General features: G+C 35.1%; 2 protein-coding genes across 3 annotated transcripts; both read left to right on the top strand.

Moving 5' to 3' along the window:
• Positions 1–815: 815 nt before the first annotated feature.
• Positions 816–11622, top strand: LOC121414725 (S-crystallin SL11-like). 2 transcript variants are annotated; one of them, XM_041607792.1, is made up of 6 exons: positions 816–888; positions 5268–5371; positions 6266–6358; positions 7270–7388; positions 8546–8656; positions 11351–11622. In XM_041607792.1, the coding sequence occupies exons 1-6, from the start codon at positions 884–886 to the stop codon at positions 11519–11521; spliced, it is 603 nt and encodes a 200-aa protein (XP_041463726.1). In that variant the 5' UTR covers positions 816–883; the 3' UTR covers positions 11522–11622. The 2 variants fall into 2 exon arrangements, with proteins under 2 accessions (XP_041463726.1, XP_041463725.1); XM_041607791.1 differs by lacking the exon at positions 816–888 and having other exon boundaries at positions 5090–5371.
• A 6135-nt stretch (positions 11623–17757) lies between these two features.
• Positions 17758–22465, top strand: LOC121414824 (myosin-6-like). The gene is made up of 11 exons (XM_041607880.1): positions 17758–17907; positions 18426–18566; positions 19002–19142; positions 19463–19531; positions 19981–20124; positions 20309–20413; positions 20566–20670; positions 21207–21311; positions 21581–21655; positions 21811–21915; positions 22331–22465. Exons 1-11 carry the CDS (start codon positions 17758–17760, stop codon positions 22463–22465), a joined length of 1275 nt encoding a protein of 424 aa, XP_041463814.1.
• The last annotated feature ends 507 nt before the right edge of the window (positions 22466–22972 follow it).

Genomic DNA, 22972 nt, shown 5'->3' on the forward strand with positions numbered 1-22972 from the left:
TTTCTTATTTTACATCCGATTTTAATCAAATTTTCAGTGTTATGCTTGTTGAATTTTTCTCTTTTTATTCAAATCAAGTTATTGTTGGGGTGGACTTGTCCTTTAATAGAGAATCTTTAGGACAAACTGAGTGGATTGTAGCTCTGGGGATCAGGATGGCTTATGAATTATATACGTCTAGGCTCAGTGAATCAAAGCCAATCCTTGTATTTCTGTAACACCCAGAGGGGGAAGAGGGTGGACTCGGGATGGAGTAGCAGCCATGCTGTTACCGGACAGCGTCTCGGGGGAGGGGCAGACGTGACCTGGTTTTGATGACGTATTATACGTCATCAAACATTGACGGGTAAAAGAAGGAATAAGAATACTAAAAAAATAATCCCTTGTGTGGCTTTCTTGATTTAAAAGTAACCTTACTTTTGGGTTGGTCTCATATTTAGCAAAATGATGCCACGTCATCCCCTTGAAAAGAAACGTGTCTGTCGTGTACAGGATGAAGTTTTTTAGTAATTTCCTAATTTATGATGACTCTCTGTTTTTTTAAGGATGTTTTATTATATTCTCTCAAATCAAAATACACAATCACATTCTATAAACAATTTGTACAAACTATTTGAAACATAATTATAAATTATACAATAAATCCATTACAATATAATTATACAAATTATACATCAAAACTTCAAAAATACTAGAAATTAATACAAATGCGTTTCAGCAATTACAAATTGAAATATTAAAAAAATATTTCATTTTGTAAATCGATTTTTTTTTTAGATTTGAATTCACCGATTGAGGGCGTATTGTTTCTTGTACAGTAATGGAAAGCGTGTCGCTTGTCCGTTTAGTTGTTAAATTTCTTTAATTTCGTGATACGAGCCCAATGACGTAAGTATTGTTTTTGTTTATTTTGAAGTTTATTAGTTATATTCTCAGATAAGCCGAGTGTCATGCTGAAATATGGTTTAACTTATTACGAATTAATATGTCAAAGTTATGTAAGCCGAGTGAATTTGTTCTAATGAAAACGCCGTATACTTGTACATGCATGCATTATGTAATAGAAAGCGTACTTGGCGGTATACGTGGTTGTGTATGCAACTTGAATTTGGCGCCTTCGGGCACGTGATGTCTGCATTGTCATAAGCCATGTAAACATAAAGAAGTAAACAGATACGCATTTAAAGTAGTAGTTGATTTCTTTTATTATGAAAGCTGTTTTACAAAAGGGTGAATTTAGGGTGCATTAATCAATACATGACATTTACAATATGGTTATAGTTGAAATGACCTCGAAACATGTCAAGGTCATTTGTTGAATAATTTAAGTTGTAATGCAGGTCGACGTTATTTGCCTGTTTGGAAATCTGTAGGCATTATGTATGTGTCATGACATGTTGTCATTTCAGCTTATACAAGTGTTGTTTATTCTGTTATTAAATTGCAGATTGATTGTTAGGCGAAACACACCAGTCAGTCTCATTGTGCACACATCCACACACTGGACTTGGTCTGATGCTTGGGTTTTGTTTAGTTTCGACGTATCACACGCCAGTGTCAGATAAAAAAAAGAGAGTAATATTAGCATCTCTCCCTCTCCCCAATACACGTACATACGCAACCTCACAAACACACTCACACTATCGTCAACTGTGTACGGTACATGCACCCATTTATCTTTTACCGCCAAAGTTGGCACCATGATTTAGAGAAGAACAGGTTCCCTTTTTCGGACATAACAACAACAGCAACAACAACAATAACAATAATAATGATAATAGTAATAATGATGATAATAATAATAATAAGAATAATGATAATATTAATAATAATAATAATAATAATGATAATAAAAATCATATTAATGATAATAATAATAACAATAATAATAATGATAATGATAATAATTATAACAATTAATCCTGCCATCTAATGAAGCAAATTTTCATACCCAAAAAATTCGTGTTTACTCGTTTGTATCATAATCATAAAATACTGTTTTTAAAGTTTTAAAAAATGAATTCAGAATCTCCTCAGGTGTCTAGAATTCAATGTCACGACCTTTTATGTGAAGGTCCATCCCTCAAGAACTCTTCTGCCATCTCAAAAATGTATATCTCAAAGGTTGAAATGTTAAGTTGAAAATGATGTCTTTTATTGATTTTTCCACTTCCCTGACTGCTTTTAAACACGTCTCCTGGTACCCTCAAGTAGACCAGGCCATGAATTGCAATTTTTTTCTTTATCTCGTGTTTCTGTTTATTTTGTTATTCTATCGTGGCGTATGCCTCTTAATGGTCATCTTTGTCGTGTGTACAGAATTTTTTACGATGAGTAAATAGAAGGTGAGTATCTCGTGGTTTAAGATTCTTTAAAGGGGAATGAAAACCTCGGAAAAGTGGGCCTGTGTGGGAAGAGAAAAATCAAAGAATAAGACCAAAGAAAGTTTGAGAGAAACCGGACAAATAATGAGAAAGTTATGAGCATTTAGATAATGCGATCACTAATGCTATGGAGATCTTCCTATTGGCAATGCGACAGATATGTGTGATGTCACATGTGAACAACTTTCCCTTTGATGGACTATGAATACCCCCAAAATGTATCCTTTTGCTCTTTCTTATGGTGATACAAACTGTTTTTTCATAATGTATTCTTTGAAAATTATAAGCCCTGCTAGATGTGATAAAAGAGGCATTTTAAGTGAAATAAAATTTATATACAAAGGCAATGGGAAAGTTGTTTACATGTGATATCACACATCTTTGTTGCATTGCCAATACGAGGATCTACATTACAATAATGATCTAAACTTCAAATGCTCATAACTTATTATTCATTCAAACTTTCGTTCATCTTTTTCTTTGATTTTTCTGTTTTCACACAAGTCTATCTTGTTCCAAAGGTTTCATTAAAAAAATTTTTTTTATAGCAATCAAAAACATTATGGAACGAACGGCTGGGGGTCTTTATTGATAATGTATGTACAATTTGAACTTGACACGGGAAGGAAATGTTGATTTATGGGTAAGGGTGATAACACTAGGTAATCATGGTAAAAGAAGGTCAGACTTGATGGTATCTCCGAAAGAAAAAGGGATGGAAGGTGGGCGGGGGGATACTTCATTCACAATATAAGAAAACAGTCAACGAATACAATTGTTATCAAAGTAAAAGGAAAATGCGAAAATTTGACATAATAATTTCCATTAGGGTGTAATAATGCCTTGATAAGAATGCCTGTTATGAAATATGACACGTTCTTTATACGCTACAGGAAGGTATAGCTAGCCTGCTGATATCTTTAAAAGGAGAGTACCTCTATAAGGAGAAATGTCTTTGTCGTGTATTAAAGTGACGTCATGGTTTACCTTGCGCCCCCCCCCCCCCCCCCGTAACAACATATCCCTGCTCCACCACTCGAAAGAAACCGTATTCATTAGACTTCCGCTTCCAACATAATTATCTTAGTATAGGAAGATATCGTTACTTCTTTGTCAAGTCGTATGTGTTTGAAATAGTTCAAAGCAGGAGTGTTTACCCCTAAGTTGTTATCGTTACTGATAACGTAATTGCTTCCAGAGGTATATTATGTACTATCACGCATTTATAAATTTTCTTCTGTTCGAACCACCAGCATGTTCTCTGAAACAAAATACATGTAACGATTGGCATTAAAGAATTCTTGAACAAACAGCGACAAAAGTGAAAAAAAAAAACCAGGTTAGTTCGCTAAAATTCACCTACAGATGAGATTGATGTCCTATTTGTAGACAACCCCCCCCATCAAAGTTGCAAGTTGATCATCATTATACAAACAACTACTTCACGCGTATAAAGAATCCACTTAAGTCATTTAATTGCCTTCGCATTGCGGCAATTCAGATATCATAATCTCACTCCAGACGAATTCTTGCCGAATTTTGAAGGTATTTTCCATAATTGCTGGCGAGATATCATTCCACCTTGTTCCTTTTATAATCACAAAACATGTCGATACCGCCAAAGGCGAAACCAATTTTGTGCAATTAAAATTTTCTTGAGTTGTCGAAAATACGTAATTCGTTTCTTCTGCAGACCAGAGTTTTCTCGATTCATTATGCATTTTAATGACGTCCTTTTCTCTGTATTTGTCCTTCTTTTTGGCTTATGTTGGCTCATTTTAAAATGTTCTCTTTTCCTCATTATACACACACACACACACACACACACACTCACAATCTGTAGATCGCTATAAAGTGAGTGCGAGAGGACGAATACAGTGTATGGTTTCTCACTGAATGTGTATTATTAGTGTTAAAATATGAGTTTTGGGATATATAAGATTTTATTTCCATCGGGAAACTAAAATATTTTGAGGGTGAAAGAACTTATTTTGATGGCTGGTAACATCAGTAATGGGTAGTGAATTAGTATGTTATTATTCAAGTATACTATATAGGCCTGTATTATAAGACTTCACTGATCATAATGGTGCATTGTGGGTTGGAAACTTGGCCATCATTTAGATGAGCACTTGAGGTGGTGCTATATGCAAGGTTGCTGGTGCGTATTGGCTTAAAAGCATACACTTAAAAAAGTGCACATTAAGTTACCAATAATGCGTGTATATAGCATTTTCATTTTTGAATGTAGGATAAAAGAGCATTGTTAATCAAATGCGTATATAGCTCACGGACATAAGTGCCATGAGACACCTTAGACCACTCCTTCACGGCACCTCCACTCCCATTGAAGCATACAATCGATGCTCTTCTGACCATTTAAAAAGAATGTCTGATAGTGAAATGTAAATGCAAATTCATAGGACAAGTCCACCCCAATAAAAAGTTGATTTGAGTAAAAAAAGAAAAAAAAATTAAGAAGCATTACGCTGAAAATTTCATCGAAATCGGATGTAAAATACTGAAGAAGGTTATGACATTTAAAATTCTCGCTTGATTTCACAAAATAATTATATGCACATCCCGGTCAGTATTTATTCAAATAAATATTTTTTTGAGGTGGACTTGACCTTTAATTTCCTCGCCAGGAGTTGAACTTTAAACCCGGTATACTGTACGTGTGATATTCTGTAAACAAAGTTTTGTACTATACATTTTGGAGTGTACAAACATGCTGTTGTTTCGTATATGAAATGATATATGTTTGGCGCTGAGAACGAAGAGGGGATCGAGTTTGAATTAATACAGTCTACCGTAGGTTTTTACGAGTACTACCAATATGGCTGAAGCACCAAAATATAGATTAACGTACTTTGTCACTAGAGGACGGGCTGAACCCATCAGACTCCTGTTGGTTGATGCTGGGATCGAGTTTGAAGATCGGAGGTTTACACAAGAACAATGGATCGAGAGGAAAAATTCAGGAGGTAAAGATATCTTCAAGATGCGTTAGTTTCATTTTCGGTTATACCGTATATGTCACGCACTCGGGACGCTCTAACTGTAGAGCCAAAATTTATAGCACATGCTCACACGCGACAAGGACTGAATATTTATCGGCGTGCCGTCACTGAGAGTGACGTAGAAGCTGTACATTTCTACCGCGCCTCGGCTATACAACTCGCCTCGTAAGTGCCTACCTATTTGTTTCCTATTCATGCTTACTTAAAGGACTAGTCTACCCTAACAAAAAGTTGATTTAGATAGAAAGAGACAAATTTGTCAAGCATAACTTTAAAAATTTCATCAAAATCGGATATAAAATAAGAAAGTTTCGCTTATAATATAATTTCACATCCCAGTCGGTATAAATAAGGGAACTGATGACATCACTTTTTTTTCTTGTATTTCATTATGTGAAATAATATGGAATATTCTAATTTCTCCACTTTCCAAACAAAGTTTTTTTCCTCTCTAAACACGCGGAATTGCCATTGTTTAACATTTTATGGTTTAGTCAAGTTGGTTATCAAATCTGTAAACATTCAAATAATGTTTAATCAAAACTATAAACAAAAGAAATAGCGAGTAAGTGACATCAGCGATTCTCATTTGCATGTGACTAAATTTTTGCTAATAACTTTTTTGTGAAAAATAACTTTATTTTACTTGCCTGATTTTCCTCTATCGGTTCAAATCAACATTTTTTTTCTGAGGTGGACTTGACTTTTAAGGATGATCAGGTAGAATGGGCAGGAAAATTTTCTTCCGGGGCAACTGTCCCGGTTACGATATGGACAAGTAGTGTTGACGGTTTCGGTTCTCAAGATTTGCTATAGATTCTTAACGAAATTCCTTATTGATTTTTTTTTCTTCAACAGAATTTCCTTTGAACCAATTACCGATCCTAGAGGCTGATGGGAAAACAATGGTGCAAAGTCGGGCCATCATGCGTCACCTGGCTAGAAAATATGGTTAGTTCCATAAATCATCATCGGTGATTAGTAGGAAATATTTTAAACATATATTTTATCAATCTACTTAGAACGTTGTCAAATATTCTGCTTCTTTTTGCTTCCATCATGGCTATCATGGCTATTGGGAGAAGTTTTTACAGATGATATTTTTTAATGAAAAATCATTGGCAAAAGCGACTTTGATCATTTCACAGACAATCTCCGGTGTAGTTGTCGGGGTGTGGGTTGGATTGCAAGAAATCTGCAATCAATTACAAGTCAATTGCTGTTCCGAAAAATCAATCAGAAGTCTGGTAATTAGTTCCGAATTTGCACTTTTCTTTTTCAGAAAAAATAAGGTCCCATGGGAGAAAAGTAATATTCAATATCAGTGAAATTGGCTCTTTGATCTCCATTGCAAATATTTTCTAGATTTTTATGTACTATATTCATATTCATGATTCTTTTACTTGTTACAAGCAGTAGTAATCAATTTTGCTCCATGTTTAATTTTCATATAAAATTGCAATTGATTGCAAAATATTTTTTGGAACCCCCCCCCCCTACAAGTGCCTAGAGTTTTTTTTTACACTCCTAACTATTTACGTGTTTGATGAATACATAGATCTTTCATAAGTGAATTTACCCGAATCATTTCTTCTGCCATGCGTAACCATATATAGTAACGCAGCTGAATGATATAGTTATGACAGTATATTGGGTTTTTATTACCGAACCACGACGCGATAGCCTTTAATATTTTGTACATGTGAAATATTTTGCTGCAAAATATTCTTTTTTTTTCAATAAAAATTATCGAATTTTACAGAAAATTTACGAAGGATTCAGTAAGGACCAAAAGTATGAACATATTTTAGCAAAATGTCCTAAGCTTTCTTTGTCCAAACGTTGCCTTATATTACCTAAAGGTTACATTGGCGCGACAGAAGAGGAAACATATCAGATCGATGTTCTCTGCGAGGCCTTGGAGGACTTGGTGGCTAGCGTGTTTGATATCGTGTTTAGCGACTTCGACCAAGCTTACAAGGTATTCATGTCAAGTTTCATTACTCCTCCCCAAAAATCAAAAGATTATAAAAAAAAATAATTCTTAAATAGAAGAATGGTCCTTATTCTGATGTCCTGTCAATCTAAAGCCATGGTCTACTCCTGTGTACAAATTTTAATGATTATGGGAAGCCAAAATTTTCAAAATTGCATTTATATTGTGTGACCCGTTTCCTGAAGTCGGGTTTAACTTAAACTCAGGTTTAAAGTTGTGGTTTAAGTATTGGAAACCAAATGTCTCCAAATTGCTATCAAGTTGTATGTTTCTTATGTTCACTGTGCTCTTTCCTGATTCATCGATGGTGACGACAATCTATTTATACTTCCTATACAATTATGAATGATTTGAGAGTCAAATGAGCTGAAATATGATATCTCTACCGTTAGTGATTTATGTAACAAGTGGCTATCCATACTTAAACCACAACTTTAAACCTAAGTTTAAGTTAAACCCAACTTCAAAATACGGGCCTATGTGTCCTATCTTTACTTGGCTCTTTTCTGGTGTTCTATCGACACTTTGAAGAGAACCATTCCAGTCATTATTCAAACTTAGGCCTGTGTCTTTTTTTTTTCATTGTTAAATGAGCCGATGAATTGAATATGTACTGTTAAAGATACCTGTCACAAAAGAGTACCGAGGTGTGACGTGATTATTTTTCAATTTTTGCATTTTTAGCATTTTTATACCACATTTTGGTAGAGCGTGGTGAACGCCCCCCGGCCCCACAACCAAAATATGGTGGATATCGGTCCGTGGGGCCCCAAGATATGACCTCATGAATACATAATTAGCCCCATTGAAGTTAATATTGTAAATGGGGCTAATTATGTATATTTTGGAATTGGGGGTTGTCATCATGCTTTACCAGAATATGGTATAAAAAATGTTGAAATGCGAAGAAAAAGATTGTTGCGTCATCACTTCGGTTCTCTATTTGCTACCCATACTCCAATTGCATTAAGTAACGTGATATTGGTAAAACAAAGGAAGGAAAAAAGAAAAGAGGAAGAAATCTTTAGGAGACCGACCCATAACCCCCCCCAAAAAAAAAAAAGAAAAAGTTTTCTTCACCGTCTGCTTCAGTACGGACTCAAGACATCTTACAAATTTCTCCGTATTTTTTTGCTTGAAAGGATAAACTCAAAGAGAATCTACCACAGACTATCATTCCTCGCCAGCTGAAGTTCTTAGAGAAGGCGCTTGAAGACAACCCTTCAGGAAGCGGCTACTTCGTTGGTCAAGATGTAAGAATAGGGAATGTTCGCGATCACTCTATTTACGCGATCGTTCTCTGTAACGCAGAGAATCTTGTCAAAAGCCCTTCAATGACAAAGCAGCCTGTGTCGAAAAAAATAATCGGTGAATCAAAACGGCAGTGTCGTCCTGTAGTCTAGACAAACGATATATTTTGAGTCTGGTCTGTATCTTCGGACGATCTGCTGCCTGGGTCCGCCAACCTTCGACACCCCCCCCCCTCAGCTGTCCGTTGTGATTTGACATGAATTTTCAAAGAAATTTGGTGCGTTGTAGAAAGCGACTGCGTATATATCGTGATTGCGAAATACGCCCGGAAAAACGCTAATTAACACCCTACCACAATACACACCTAACACTGTGATGATGATGATGGTGTACGTATCCACGGAGAACCACATCAGACTTTACTCCGGTGCTTAACTTTTGGTGTTCTTTCAACACCCATTAGTGTTATTAGAACACGATTGATTCTAACTTTTACACTCTTTGGTGTCATATTCAATCTATCAGTCTATACAGGGCGTAATTCTTAAAGACCCTAACCGGTGTAAAAACAATCATATATCAAAATAAAGGTAATGATTCATACAATACAAATATACCAAAAATATTACATATATCTCCTTCCAATAGTTAAAAATATTAAATAAAAATCAAAGAAACTGCTCCTCCAAATTACGCTTTGATTGAGCACCCCCCACGTCGCCTGGAAATGATGACGTCACGTTGTGTCTGGAGGGTTGTGATTCCATAGGTTTGTGTACAAAAAGCATTGGGTATTTTCTTCCATTTCCATGTTATGAATCCATTTTTTTTTCGTTTTCAGATGAAAATGGCACTCAAAATTATTCACTGTTCAAATTGTTGTAAACCTACAACTATTCACTACCTTTTTTGTGATTTCTTTGTTTGGCTCTTATTGGGCCTAAATTGCTATGTCAGGAAAAGTTGTTATACATAATCTAAATGCAGATAGAATTGAAATCTGCGCCAAATAAGCAGGAATAAAAATATGGCAAAAACTAGTTCAAAACTGTAGATTTCATAAATTCAAGCTTGTGGGAAAAAATATATGCGATATCCCTCTGTGATAGAAATGAAGAGAATGAAATGCGTTTTCTGGAAAACAAAAAAATCACCCAGTTTTTCTGTGTACAAACCTATGGAATCACGACGCTTCTTACACAACGTGACGTCACGGTTTCGAGGCAGGTGAAAAGCACAATAAAGCCTATTTTCTAAACGGGGTTCGAAGCCCGATAATTGGAATATTCTTAAGCAAAATACTCAGCTGGGAAGCGATGAAAATGCATAAAGCATACCTTGCTGTATTAAGTAGCTTATAAGCTTTCGATTGGTATATAAATTATCAGTTTCATTTTTGGGTCCGGTCTGGATCTTAAAGCCACATGTGGTGTACATGGGGTAATCCCTCTAACAGTCTTAAGACCACACCGGATTTTACAGCGTGAGGGGGGGGGGGTGAATCATTTACCCAATAACACATCGTGATCGTATTGTGTTTGAAATTGTGAAAATATTATTCACACTGTTAAAATGCTCACATCCGACAGTGTGAAGATATTTTCACACTGTGGACACCTCGACAGTGTGGTTGTTCACATGGTCGACTGTGTAAATACGTTTTTTACACTGTTGAAATATGCTCAGCTTGAACAGCTAGTATGAAGATATTTTCACACTGTGAACACCTCGATCGCTTGACTGCTCACAGTGTGTTCACATGGTCGACTGTGTAAATATGTTTCTTTACACTGTTGAAATATGCTCAGTTTGAACAGCTAGTTATTTTCACACTGTGAACACCTCGATAGCTTGACTGCTCACAGTGTGTTCACATGGTCGACTGTGTAAATATGTTTCTTTACACTGTTGAAATATGCTCAGTGTGAACAGCTAGTGTGAAGATATTTTCACACTGTGGACACCTCGACAATTTGGCTGCTCACAGCCCGTTCGCATGCATGGACGACGTATTTCTGATTCGCGCTGTTGAAATGCTCCAATTAAACAGTGTGAAGGTGATTTCACACTGTGCTTCACACTGTGAACACACTGTGGCACGCTGTGTTCTTTCCAGTACACTTTAAAAATTGCGGTGTTAAAACTGACACCAATTGGTGTTTATAGAGGACCACACCCTGAGGTTTGAAAATTACACCCTAGAGATTAATCGTAACACCAAAGAGTGTAAATGTAACAACATAAGGTGTTGAAGGTGTTGTAATAACACCTATAGGTGTAAAAATAGCACCACCAATTTAACACAGGTGTAAAATAACTGGTGTGGTCCTCTATGTACACCGGTTAACACCACAGTTTTTTTTCTGTGTAGGGATATGCTACAGTCACACCAACGAAACCGACTCCAAACCGACCGATGGCCGCATACGTCGATAGAAGCAACGTGATATCCGGATTTGGTCTTGAGTTGGTTTTGCTTGTGCACAGTGGCTTTCAGAGGATACATAACATTTGCTCCGATAGGAAATTTGCACGTTAAGCCAAACATGAAACCTAACCTCCAAAACTGAATAATCCCTAATCCTTATTTTCACATCATTCTGAACCAAAAACACTACGACAAACCTAATTCTCACCCTATGCATATTTGTCTTAGATTCATTATGAAAAGCTATTTCTGTACTTCTTCGTTTCAGGCTACCTTGGTTGAGTTCACGTACTTCACCTTCATCGAGAATGTGTTGAACATGTTCCCTAATGTTATGGATCCCGCTGAATTCCCCAAACTTCATGCGAACCGAGAGCTGGTGAGGTCTAGGGAGAAGATTGCCGCTTACCTTGATAAGCAAACACCATCCTATATGTAAACCTCCCGCCACCAATCAAGACGTCCAGAGTTTCGCTCTTCAGCTGAAACACCACACACCCAACGACTTCCAACACCATCACCACCACCACCACCAACAACAACAACAATGACAACAATATCATAAGCAACAACGACTTCAGCCAATACTACTACTCCCGGACTACTACTACTACCACTAGTAGACGATTTCTACCTAGTGCTCTCTGTCCAAAAGATGGACTGCACGGTCAAGCAGCCATACTTTTTTACATTGTCTTTAATTTCAAATCGCTGTATTCTTTATGTTAGATGAATGATTATACGTCTGACTAAATGTTGAGTCTTTGATACTATATTTTTGTAATATATACTTGTGAAATATGCATAATAAATTAAAATCAAAATAATATTTTCAATTTCTTTCTATAAAGACATATTCAAACAGTAATTACACAGCAAAAACTGTGGTGTTAACCGGTGTACATAGTGGACCACACCAGTTATTTTACACAGGTGTTACATTGATGGTGTTGTAGTTTTACACCTATAGGTGTTATTACAACACCTTTTGTTGTTACATTTACACTCTTTGGTATTATGTTTAATCTCTATGGTGTAATTTTAACACCTCATGGTGTGGTCCTCTATTAACACCAATTGGTGTCAGTTTTAACACCGCAGTTTTTACAGTGTATATTAAATTTAGCCATTGTATAAATCTGAAAGCACGTATTACGAGAGGAGTGTGGCCTGTAATTTTGTTCCATTACTATATGTTAAACAAATTATAGTATCCCTCTGACAATAAATTGAAAACGTTGAAAAAATATATACAGACAGTAACCATAGTAGCTCTCACTTTTTCACACAACCATTTGCTATAAGTTGCTATCACCTTTTAGTGTAAGTTACACGATTGGCTCGAAAAAAATACGAGAAGAAACGCGCCAAAAGTACAACCACCTGTATTATCGTACGTTATGCTACCGAATACATGAAGAATAAAAGTAGTCGGGGGCATATGAAAAAGGATAAGGTTTGACCCAGTTGGATGCATGCTAAAAGCGTGACAGTTCAGAAATTTAGGATTTAGCCCCAGGAAGACAATAAAAAGACGGGTAGAGCGGTGTTTGGCCTGACAGTGTTTCCCCTGGGCAGGAGGATGTAAGAGTTATGCACGTGGAGGTGGCTTGGTATATTGAATTTGCGTAAACTTTCGTTCTGAACTACATATTTGACTATGAGTGAATGAAGAGCTTCCTTGTATACGAATAAGTTGTGTTGGAGGGCGACATTATGGGTGGAGATGGGGCGGGGGGGGGGGGGCGGCCACCCCCAAAGAAAATATTAGGGGATAAATAAAATCATTTCTCCCCATATTTGTGAAAGCTTGAAATTTCAAAATATGCATTGCAAATAATTATTTTAAAAGCATTGGAAAGCCCTATCAAAAAGACTTTGACACACCCTACTGCGGTGTGTTCCTCAGTGTGGATCACTATGTGCCATCAGCTTCACACTGTCAAATTTGAGCATTTCAACAGTCACTGTGATTCACATATTCGCATAGTCGACCATATGTGAACACGCTGTGAACAATCACCACACTGTAGAGGTGTTCACAGTGTGAACATGTCTTCACATTGTTGAATTTTAACATTTTCACAGTGTGAATGATATTTTTACATAGTCCACTATGTGAACACACTGTGATCACACTGTGTGACACTGTGTTCTTTCCAGCATGGAATGATAATATTGACGGATACCACTTTCCACAGCGTAAACAACATTGTCTGAATAGCTTTGCATTTGTTCTGTAATTATGTTTACATCAATATGATTTTGTTTCTTCTCTTTTTTCTTTCCTGTATATAAACGCATATATAAATAAGTCGAGTATATTTTCTTCATTTCAAAGGGGGATACACACTTTACAAGATTTGCTTTTTAGTGGACCCCCTCATTTTCATTTGTGCTCAATATCATACTGGGTTTTATTTCCGAAGTAAGAATGCTTTTCTGTAAAATTGTATTGATTTGTTTTAATTTATATTACTTTGTATTTATGTTTTGAATGGATATGGAATAAAGAATTAAATTGAATTGAAACATGCATCACACGACTTGGAAATAAAATTAAGTGTTAGAAATGCCACATATTCTCACTGTCCCTTAAAAGCCCCCTGGGAAACTGAAAACGCCAGCCAGCCACTATCGTACCCTGACGACCACAACCCATGCAAAGGACGTATCCCTGGCCCCCCCCCCCCTTGACGAGCTCGAAGGCCCTTTTTTTTGCTTGTAAATTTCTTTTCTGGTACGAAACCCTATATTTGGGGTTGAAGACCTTTTTTCTTTTTTTTTTTGCTTGTCAAATTTTTGGGTGGACGAATTTGCCCCCCCGTGAAAAATTCTAGGTACGCCACTGAAGCCAGCGATCTGCCGACAAAAGCGTCTTAGCCATCAAGGCAGATCTCGCGAATGATTTGTCATTTGATATTGAATGTGAAGTTGAGAAATATGAGCTTCGTTCTTTAACAGCGTTGTTGTTTGCCATCGGCTGAAGATTACGAACGCACCTGACATTTTTACACCAATCATCATTGATCAACGACACAGACATAGAGCTCTCTCAAGCTCGATAGTCATTCATCAGTTTGTTTTGAAACATATATGGGATGAATGTTTGTAATGGGTTTGTTTTGCACAAAATGCAATCCAGTAAATAAAAGAAAAACAAGATCAACAAAATATCGACGATACAGTATTTATGGCAACACTTATTCGAGGACTTCAACTAAGCCCAACAAAATATATATTTTATGCAAACATGGTATTCATTCTTCTTAGTGTTTTAATATTGATAGCTTTGGTCAACTTGAGTTGGTGTTTTAAAATCAAATATGAAAATAGGTATATATATATTTCACGCAAACGTGGTAAGAATTCTTCTTAGTGTTTTAGTCTACAAAGTGATTGCTAAAATGCCTTATTAACTGCCTGAACCTCTTTAGGATAGTGCAGTACTACAAGTTTATCTGTCTTATTCTCTCTTTATTTGAAAAAAATAGAAATAAACTAAGACCAAATATTCCGCGGGGGACAAAAATCGAATTGAAGACTGACTCGTCTCCCTAAATTAAAAGTTTAGTTCAGAAGGCACGCAGATTGTATGGCCTCGACGAATTTTGTAATTTTGCGAACGGCTTGAACACATCAATCAAATGACTCGAATTTTAGCTAAAAATTTTACTTGGATAATAAGATTTCCTGCATGTGTTGGGGGAACAAATGGACAATTTAATTCAAATCCCCGCCGGCTTCCTAAAGGTGACTGACTGACCAGGTTTCCGGGGGGGGGGGGGAGGGGGAATTCTCAGATTTTGTTAAGATTAGATACGGTTCTAACATTGAACTATTTTCAGGATTAATTTAATGGTAAGGGGTTTTAAGTTAAAATAAATAGGAATATGGAAAATATAATGTCAGAAAGCAAGCCTAGGCTTAATTCTACCGTATTGAAGTTTCTTTAAAAATCATTTCAGTTTAACTAGCTTCGATTTATTCTTCCGAAAGAATATACAGTGCATACCTTATTTTGTGAGCGGTATAAACATTATAATCACACCAACGAAACTAACTCACATGTGTTTTATTTTTATAGACTTTGAAAAATTATTTTTTTTTCTTCTGATATATCAATAAAGATTTCTTCAAAACTCGCAACAAATACGATAATTATAAAGAATGTTCGGTTTGGAGTAAGTTTCATCGGTATGAGTGTAGCATGATAGCACAGTTCCGCCAACATAAGCGAATCCAGATCAGGGGCCGCGGAACGGTTTTCAAAGTGGGGGCTGATCATGCAAAAATCACAATCCTATGGTGATTTTTACGTTTTTGTACACGGTTTTAGAAAAAAGTGGGGGCTGAAGCCCCCCTCCCCCCCCCCCCCCCCGCTTCCGATGCCCCTGTAGATCGACATCATAACCTATCACCTTATTTTTAATGAGATACCATATCGGTCGATTCGGAGACAGTTTCATTGGTGTAAACTGCAGCAGTAAGAATACGACGTGCACCGTCCGTGTGTTCTGAAGAATTCCTTCACTAGTTTCCCCTTAAATCGCGTTCAGATACTGCATGCTCTAATTTATACTCAAAGGAGTTTTAACAACCGCAACGCAGAACGCTTTCTGGAACATAGAGAATCTATTGTCCAATGCCCATTGTGAAATTGAAGGCTTTGTCGAAGGCTTGATGAATTGTTGACAAACAGCAGTTTCTTCGTAAATTCTGGGCAAACGACATATTTGCATTTTTTTAAGTTATAGCTCCAAAACCAGGACGAAACTGATGTTCCGATTCAACAGTTTTCGACAAATACCTCACAGCCTTTCATTGTAATTTGAATCTTATTTCCAATGCATTTGCTCTGCGTCGCAGGTAAAAACTTCACTTATTTGAAACATTGAACCCTAGTGAGTGATCGCTGTCACTGATTCATTATTTTTTCAAATTGTTATCCTCTCATTTTGGATATACGTATCTTTAATTCCACTGGCTTTGATCGTTTTGATTTTTTTTGCGGTCTGGTTCTGTCTGTCTGTCTGTTCTCTCTCTGGCTTCTAATTCTCTTTCTCCCATCCTCCACTCATTTCCTGGTTGGGGATGGGCAATGGCGTAACTGCCGGGGGAGCCCCTCCCCCCCCTCCTATAGAAAACGCAGTGTATAAAAAAAAATCAGCGGAAAAATAATACACAAAACGGAACTGTTTAAACTTTTAGACGAGTTGTTTAGAAAGTTTAAACGATTGAAAAAGTTTTAACAACTTGTTGTTAGAGTGATAGGCTTAAACAACGTATGAAAGGGCAATAGGAAATGCAGAAAAAGAGAAAGGATAAGAGAGAGAAAAGAGAAGAAAAAAAAGAGAAAAGAGAAGAAAAAAAAGAAAGGAGGAGGAAAAGGAAATTGAAAGAAAAGAGGAGAGAAACGGAAAACAGAAAGAAAGGATAAAAAAGACATCGAGAAATACTACTTTTAACCTGGATGTAAAAGAATTGTACGTCGTATCACCTACTATTTGCAATAATGTAGGAAATCCCAAAACGAACATACATGCTTTCTTTAAAGAATGCCACCGCTATTCACAAAGGGGAAAAACAATCGACATGATTAAATAATTTAATAAACGTTTTATTTGATTATCAAATGTGTTTTTATTCGTATTGTTTTGTTCCCTTTCCCACTGTGCATTATCACCCTTAATGGTTAAAAATGGCTAATTAGAGACGATTCTATTCCCGTATGCTAATAACAAAATATCTCTGTTGTACCGAATATTATAAAAATATCTTCTTTTGCTCTCTCTTGATTTCTTATAGATAATGATGGAGAACTTTTGAAATGTAATTAAGTGAATTTTGATGTATATAGGGGGGGCTACATAGGTTTCAATAGACTTTATATGTGGCAGTATATGATATATTGTTCCGAATGGAGGCGAGGAGCAATATATCAAACTTGAACGTACACAATGATTGTGACGTATTGTGACAAGAACCACAGAATCCTATTGGACAAAAGTTCGTTTCCACGGGATCGCCTTACCGTTTATTGACACATGCGCATGTCTGTGATGTATTTAATTTCATTGTTTCGTCACGACCAAGCTTGTCTCCGCTCCTTGAAGTACTCATGCGCGTTGGGCATTGGCGCTCTCATTTGCCCAAAGTTATTGTTGCGTCACGATAAAGACGCAACTTTTTCTTGTGTTCATATCCTGCTTGGCAACCAATCTTCACAATGATATATGCAGCATACTAAGCGAACACGTTTAGCTAGCACCTTATCGAAACTTCGAAACTTAACGAAACATTGACGTTTTGAACGTTGATTTTAGTTAATCATTGTACGGAAAGCATTGTGACATTGCAGGTAAAGTGAAATGTAATATATACCGGTTTTATCGTTTTTGTTGTTGAATTTTTATTTTTTTTACACATTATTTCGTCATGAATTCTTCAAGATTGATAATGATGATGATGATGATGATGATTATGTTTATGTTTATTATCATTAATGGTTACGAAGTTTCGGATGCTGCATGCTGATGACGAATATTGATTACATCATAGTGCATATATACTCTGGCAGTCCGTTTTTTTTTAATGCTTGCCTACTTACCAAACATTTCTACGAATTATCTTCCAGCTCATTTTCTCATTACAAACTTTGTTTTTTTTTTCAGAATGAGTGGTGTCGCTGAAAAACAGAACAAAAGCCTTCCTCCCCTACGAAGTAGAGTGAGGAAGATGGGTGATACCAACCTACCCAATATGAAGGGACAGCTGAGTGCACGACCTGCGGATTCTTTCAAATCAAAGAAAATCCGTGGCGAAGTAAGTTAACAAATTTAAATGAAAAATTCGTTCTCTTGTTGTTTGATTCTGCAAAATAAATAACTTCATTTTAAATAATAGAATGACAGAAAATACTTAACAAATATATTCAAAATGACAAATATAAAGGGATGATATACAAAGGGAAACAGAAAAAGAAAGGGAGAGAGAGATATTAAAATTATCAATGTTAAAGTTGATCATGGTGAATAATGACGACGATGATGATGATGATGATGATGATGATGGCGGTGAATATGATGTGAATGATACCTCTCAACATGTTATACTCATTATTAATTCAAATCGATATAATAATAATGATGATGATGGCGGTGGTGATGATATGAAAATGGTGATGATGATGATGATAATGATGATGATGGCGGTGGTGATGATATGAAGATAATAATTATAGTAGTTGTGATGACGGTGGTGATGATGATAATCATTTCGCTGCTGTAACGTGACGGGTATAAGACGTACCAATCTGGTATCTGATCATTTTGTCCCAACAGCACGTGACACTTCTGCTGAAATTCCTTCAAGAATCATTTGATCTTGAGCCTTCGACCACCCCGGCAGATACGGTCTGTAAACTAAGACTAAAGATGTCTAGTACAGACAACAAGATCAAGTGGATGACAGAACAGCTTAAGGTATAAACTATACAAGCTTGTAAAAATGAATTTAGGAAATTTTGGAATGCTTAGAAATAGTTCAGTGGGGGTAATTTGCATTTACATGTAACATGGGATCAAACATGCTTGGTAATCAGAAGTAAATGATTTAAGTAGTTTTACACTTATTTATTTAAACATTGTTCAAACAAAAATTGTTACATCTAAACTTTTAAAATTTTATGTAAAATGTTAAATTTCCATATAGTTTTTCAGTACATTTTTAGAAAAATTGAGAAATTTCGAATAATCAATGAATAAATAAGTAGATAAATAAATTTATAAAAAAATAAACAAATAAATAAATGAATTAATGAATAAACAAACAAATAAATTTAAATGAATGAATGAATGAATAAATAAATAAATTGAGACTTATTCTGGAATTATAATTTCTTTTGTTTTTATTCAAAGGGGAACGAGGTCCTCTTAAAGACCTGCAAAGACATCGCTGGAGTATCCGGTCACCATTCTCCAGACGGTCTTGCTAATTACTTTAGCTCAACATGGAGCAGACAGCGCCACGTCATCAAACAGCTTCAGAATAAAATTCAGGTAAAATAACAAAATGAAAATGTATCGTTTTTTTCTTATATTGATCATCACATTTTTTAATTTGTGTGTTTTCATCTCAGCTAGAAATTCGGTATCACGAACAAAATTGGCGTGATGTCTTGAGGGGCAAATAAGGGGGGCGGGAGAAAATCTTGAAGAAACATTTGAATTTAATGAATTTATCAATACTTCTGATCAAAATAAGGCATGATTATAAATTATTGTATTTTTAATAGTTTTTGATGCTATTATACTATCAGTATTTTACTAAACTTGGCATTCTTTTATTGTTAACTTTTTGTTTATTTTTTATTTTTTAGGAACTGAAAGAAAATGGCCACACTCTTTCAACCGAAGACCCCAAAGAAAATCTTAAAGGGTCTGTCTTGGTAAGAGAGGTTAAAAATACTGTCAATTTACCTCTAAAGATGGATAGATAGATATTTAGATAGATAGATAGATAGAAAGAAAGAAATATATTTAGATAGAAAGAAAGAAATAAAGAAAGAAAGAAAGAAAGAAAGAAAGAGAGATATATAGATAGGCAATGACAGATAGGAAGATAGATGGATAGATAGATAAACAGATAGAGAGATAGATAGATAGATAGAGTGCACGCTCAAATTGAAATGTTGAATCGAACAAGGAAAAGTGCTGAAATAGGAAAACGCTATAAAGAGTGATAAATCTTCAGATTGTTTAGCGTTTTTAGAATAATTAAGAAAAAATTAAAGAGAAAACATGAATAATAAATCAAATCATTAAGATTGTTAATAAGGATTTTTTTATCCTGTTTTAATTTTCATTATTGAAGTCGAATGATTTATTTTATGAACAGGATCTTGCTGGAGCAATGGACGTGGACACATCCAACTCAAACATCTCAACCATTGTCAAAGAGATGAAAGACACCTTCACATCGATGAAGAATGACGTCATCAATCTCAATGATATGGTCAAGGTCAAGAAGGAGGAGATCAAGGTATGAATATTTCTCATTTAAAGAGAGAAAGAGAGAGAGATTTAACTGTATATATTTTGATTTTTATAGCGATAACAGACATTATACTCATGATGATGTTAAATTACTATGATCATATCGTAAAAAAACGGTTAGTATGATAAATCTAGAAGATAACCGTTGTGATATTTTTCTCTTTTGGCAGAATGTCCAGAGTCTTGAGAAGACGAACTCCAATCGAATCGTCGAACTCGAGAAAGAAATGGACGATCTCAAGAAAAGGAACAACTATCTGACCCTTGACCTGGAGGTAATATAGTTTTCTTTTTGAAAGTACTTACAATATTTACGGCAGAAACAGATAATCAAAATGGAATCAATCAGATTCAGAGACTGTTTGAAAAAAAAAATCATTCTTCATTAACAATGATGGATTAATTATCTTCTATTTCAAAATGATAGCAATCCCAAGAAAAGCTCAAGTCAGCTACCAACCTTGTCAGCGATCTGGAACACAAGATCCGTGATCTTCAATTTGGCAACGACAGGAAAGCACTTGAAATCGAGGTGAGAATAAAGATTCTTACATAGGAGGAAAGGCTGAGCAATCTATAATAAGCTGGTGAAATGAATGATATATCTGTAACAAGTTACCCCCTCCCTCAAAAAAAAAGAAAATAAATATGGCTATTTTTCTGGTAGACCTAGGTAAAAAATTTGATTTAATCCTAAATGTTTGAAAATTTGACTTGTAGATGTTTTACTGTTTTTTTTTTGATTGATTGATTGCATTTATTCTTTTTCATTCCAAATTTAACAAAAGTTACAATGTAAAGCATAACACAAAAATATCATATACAGAAATGAAAAAGGGAACCCACTGGAAAGCAAAGCTTGTTAGTATGGGTTCCCTGCAATAAATAGTTAAAGTATATCTTTGATCAATGAAATTCAATTTGTAAATTAAAAAGGTTTGTACAATGAAAAGTTTATAAAAATATATGTCTGAAGTTATTATACGGTGGTAGTAAACAATAAATGGATTGATACAGATCATTATCATTGAAATTAAATCGCCTCTATCAATTTCATTTAATTTCAAGGGTTTGCTTCAGCGCTACGAGGAAGCCGGAGAAATTGTTTCTAACCTTCAAACAGAGCTGGATGATACAAAACAACTTAACCAGTTCCTTAATCTACAGATCAAGGTATACCTGACATTTCAACAACCTTAATATGCTGTATAAATGATATCTATAAAAAAAAAAGAAGAAAAGTCGAAAAGAAAACGGGAGTGGCTGTGAAACTGAGCGTTTCTATATAGAAACAATTCACAGAATATTGTGTAATGTTATAAAACTCCAACTCCTATACTATGGCATTTAATTTGTGGAAAGTATACTAACCTGAATCTCCATAAAGAAAAACGACATATATTAAGTGAAATCAATTCTCTTTCCTTTCTGATATTTTTCAGGCATCAGAAAATGCCAAGGTAGACGATGTTGCCAGCTGGGAGCAACAAAAGAAGGAACTGGAATCACAACTTGAGGTAAAAAAAAAACCCACTTTTGTTTGGGATTCTTCTGTTTTATTTCTTTATCTTCTCTTATTCCGTGAATGTTATTTTTTTTTACTTCAGAGCCTGACTGAATTAATTCCTATCTATTCAATATCAATATGTTGTTTCATTTTTTTTATTTCCAGAGCCTGCGGACAGCTGAATTTCAGGCAAACGCCCAAGTTCTGTCTCTCAAATTGGAACTTGGTGATATGAAAGTTCAGAAAGATGGCGCACTTGAAGAGTTGCAGGTATATGTTTCAGCAATACTGATTTTATTCACTTTATATAGTATCATAATGAACTTTAGAAATATTGAATCTTAAATAAATTCTAATGAATTCAGACACATACAAAAAAAAGAAAATAAAAAAAAGAACAGGGAACTATACATATATTGTGATGAATCATTCGGATCTTATTTTCTTTTTTTTCACAATAAAGTAATTTTTAGAAATCAATATTCAATAATAGAATATTAGAAATACATACAAATTGTTTCCAATTACGAGGCAAAAACAAGCAACAAAATTAAAGACATTAATATCACGAAATCATAGTTTGACTTGGCTATAAATTGCTTTATTGTAATACTAATGAAAGCATAATTCTTAAATAACAGGAAATTTTAACAATTCATATTTTCATCCATCTTTATGTGAATAGAAACTCCAAGTGAACGAACCTAAGAAAGACAATCAAATCTTGGAGCTGGAGAAAGAAATTGCCATCTTGCAGAGAGAAAAACAAGAACTGGAGACAAAATTTGAGGTATTATCAAGTAATTCAATCATTCCATGATTGAAGAGATTGAGATAGAAATAAAAAAGAGAAAGTTAGAGGTAATACGAGAGAGGCGGAGAGAAAAAGAGAAAAAAATGGAAACAGAGAGAGAGAGAGGGAGAGAGAGGAGGGAGGGGTAGAATTGAAAAACGAATAATAGAGGGAGAAAGGAGTTTGTTTAGTAATTTTTTTTTTTTTCTTTATTTATTTATTTGTTCATTTATTATTTTATTCATTTATTTTCGAATATTTAAACAGAGTGGCCTTATCAGCATATAAAAAACATAACAGGACATTATGAGATGCAGAAAATTCCCAGAACAAACAAAAAAGTAAAAATGCGAGAATGTTACGAGAAGATACAAATGACAAGATAAATATATAAACATGCGAAATACAAAAATTAAAAGCTGGTCTTCCTCGGTGCTATGTTATTATTACAAAAAACATTACAAATTTATGAATGATTGTTGAAAAATAAGAATCAGTGAAAAAAATCAGTAAAATAAAATTCGACCCTAAGAG

Source organism: Lytechinus variegatus, chromosome 5 (assembly GCF_018143015.1).
Source record: "Lytechinus variegatus isolate NC3 chromosome 5, Lvar_3.0, whole genome shotgun sequence".
Classification (NCBI taxonomy): domain Eukaryota; kingdom Metazoa; phylum Echinodermata; class Echinoidea; order Temnopleuroida; family Toxopneustidae; genus Lytechinus; species Lytechinus variegatus.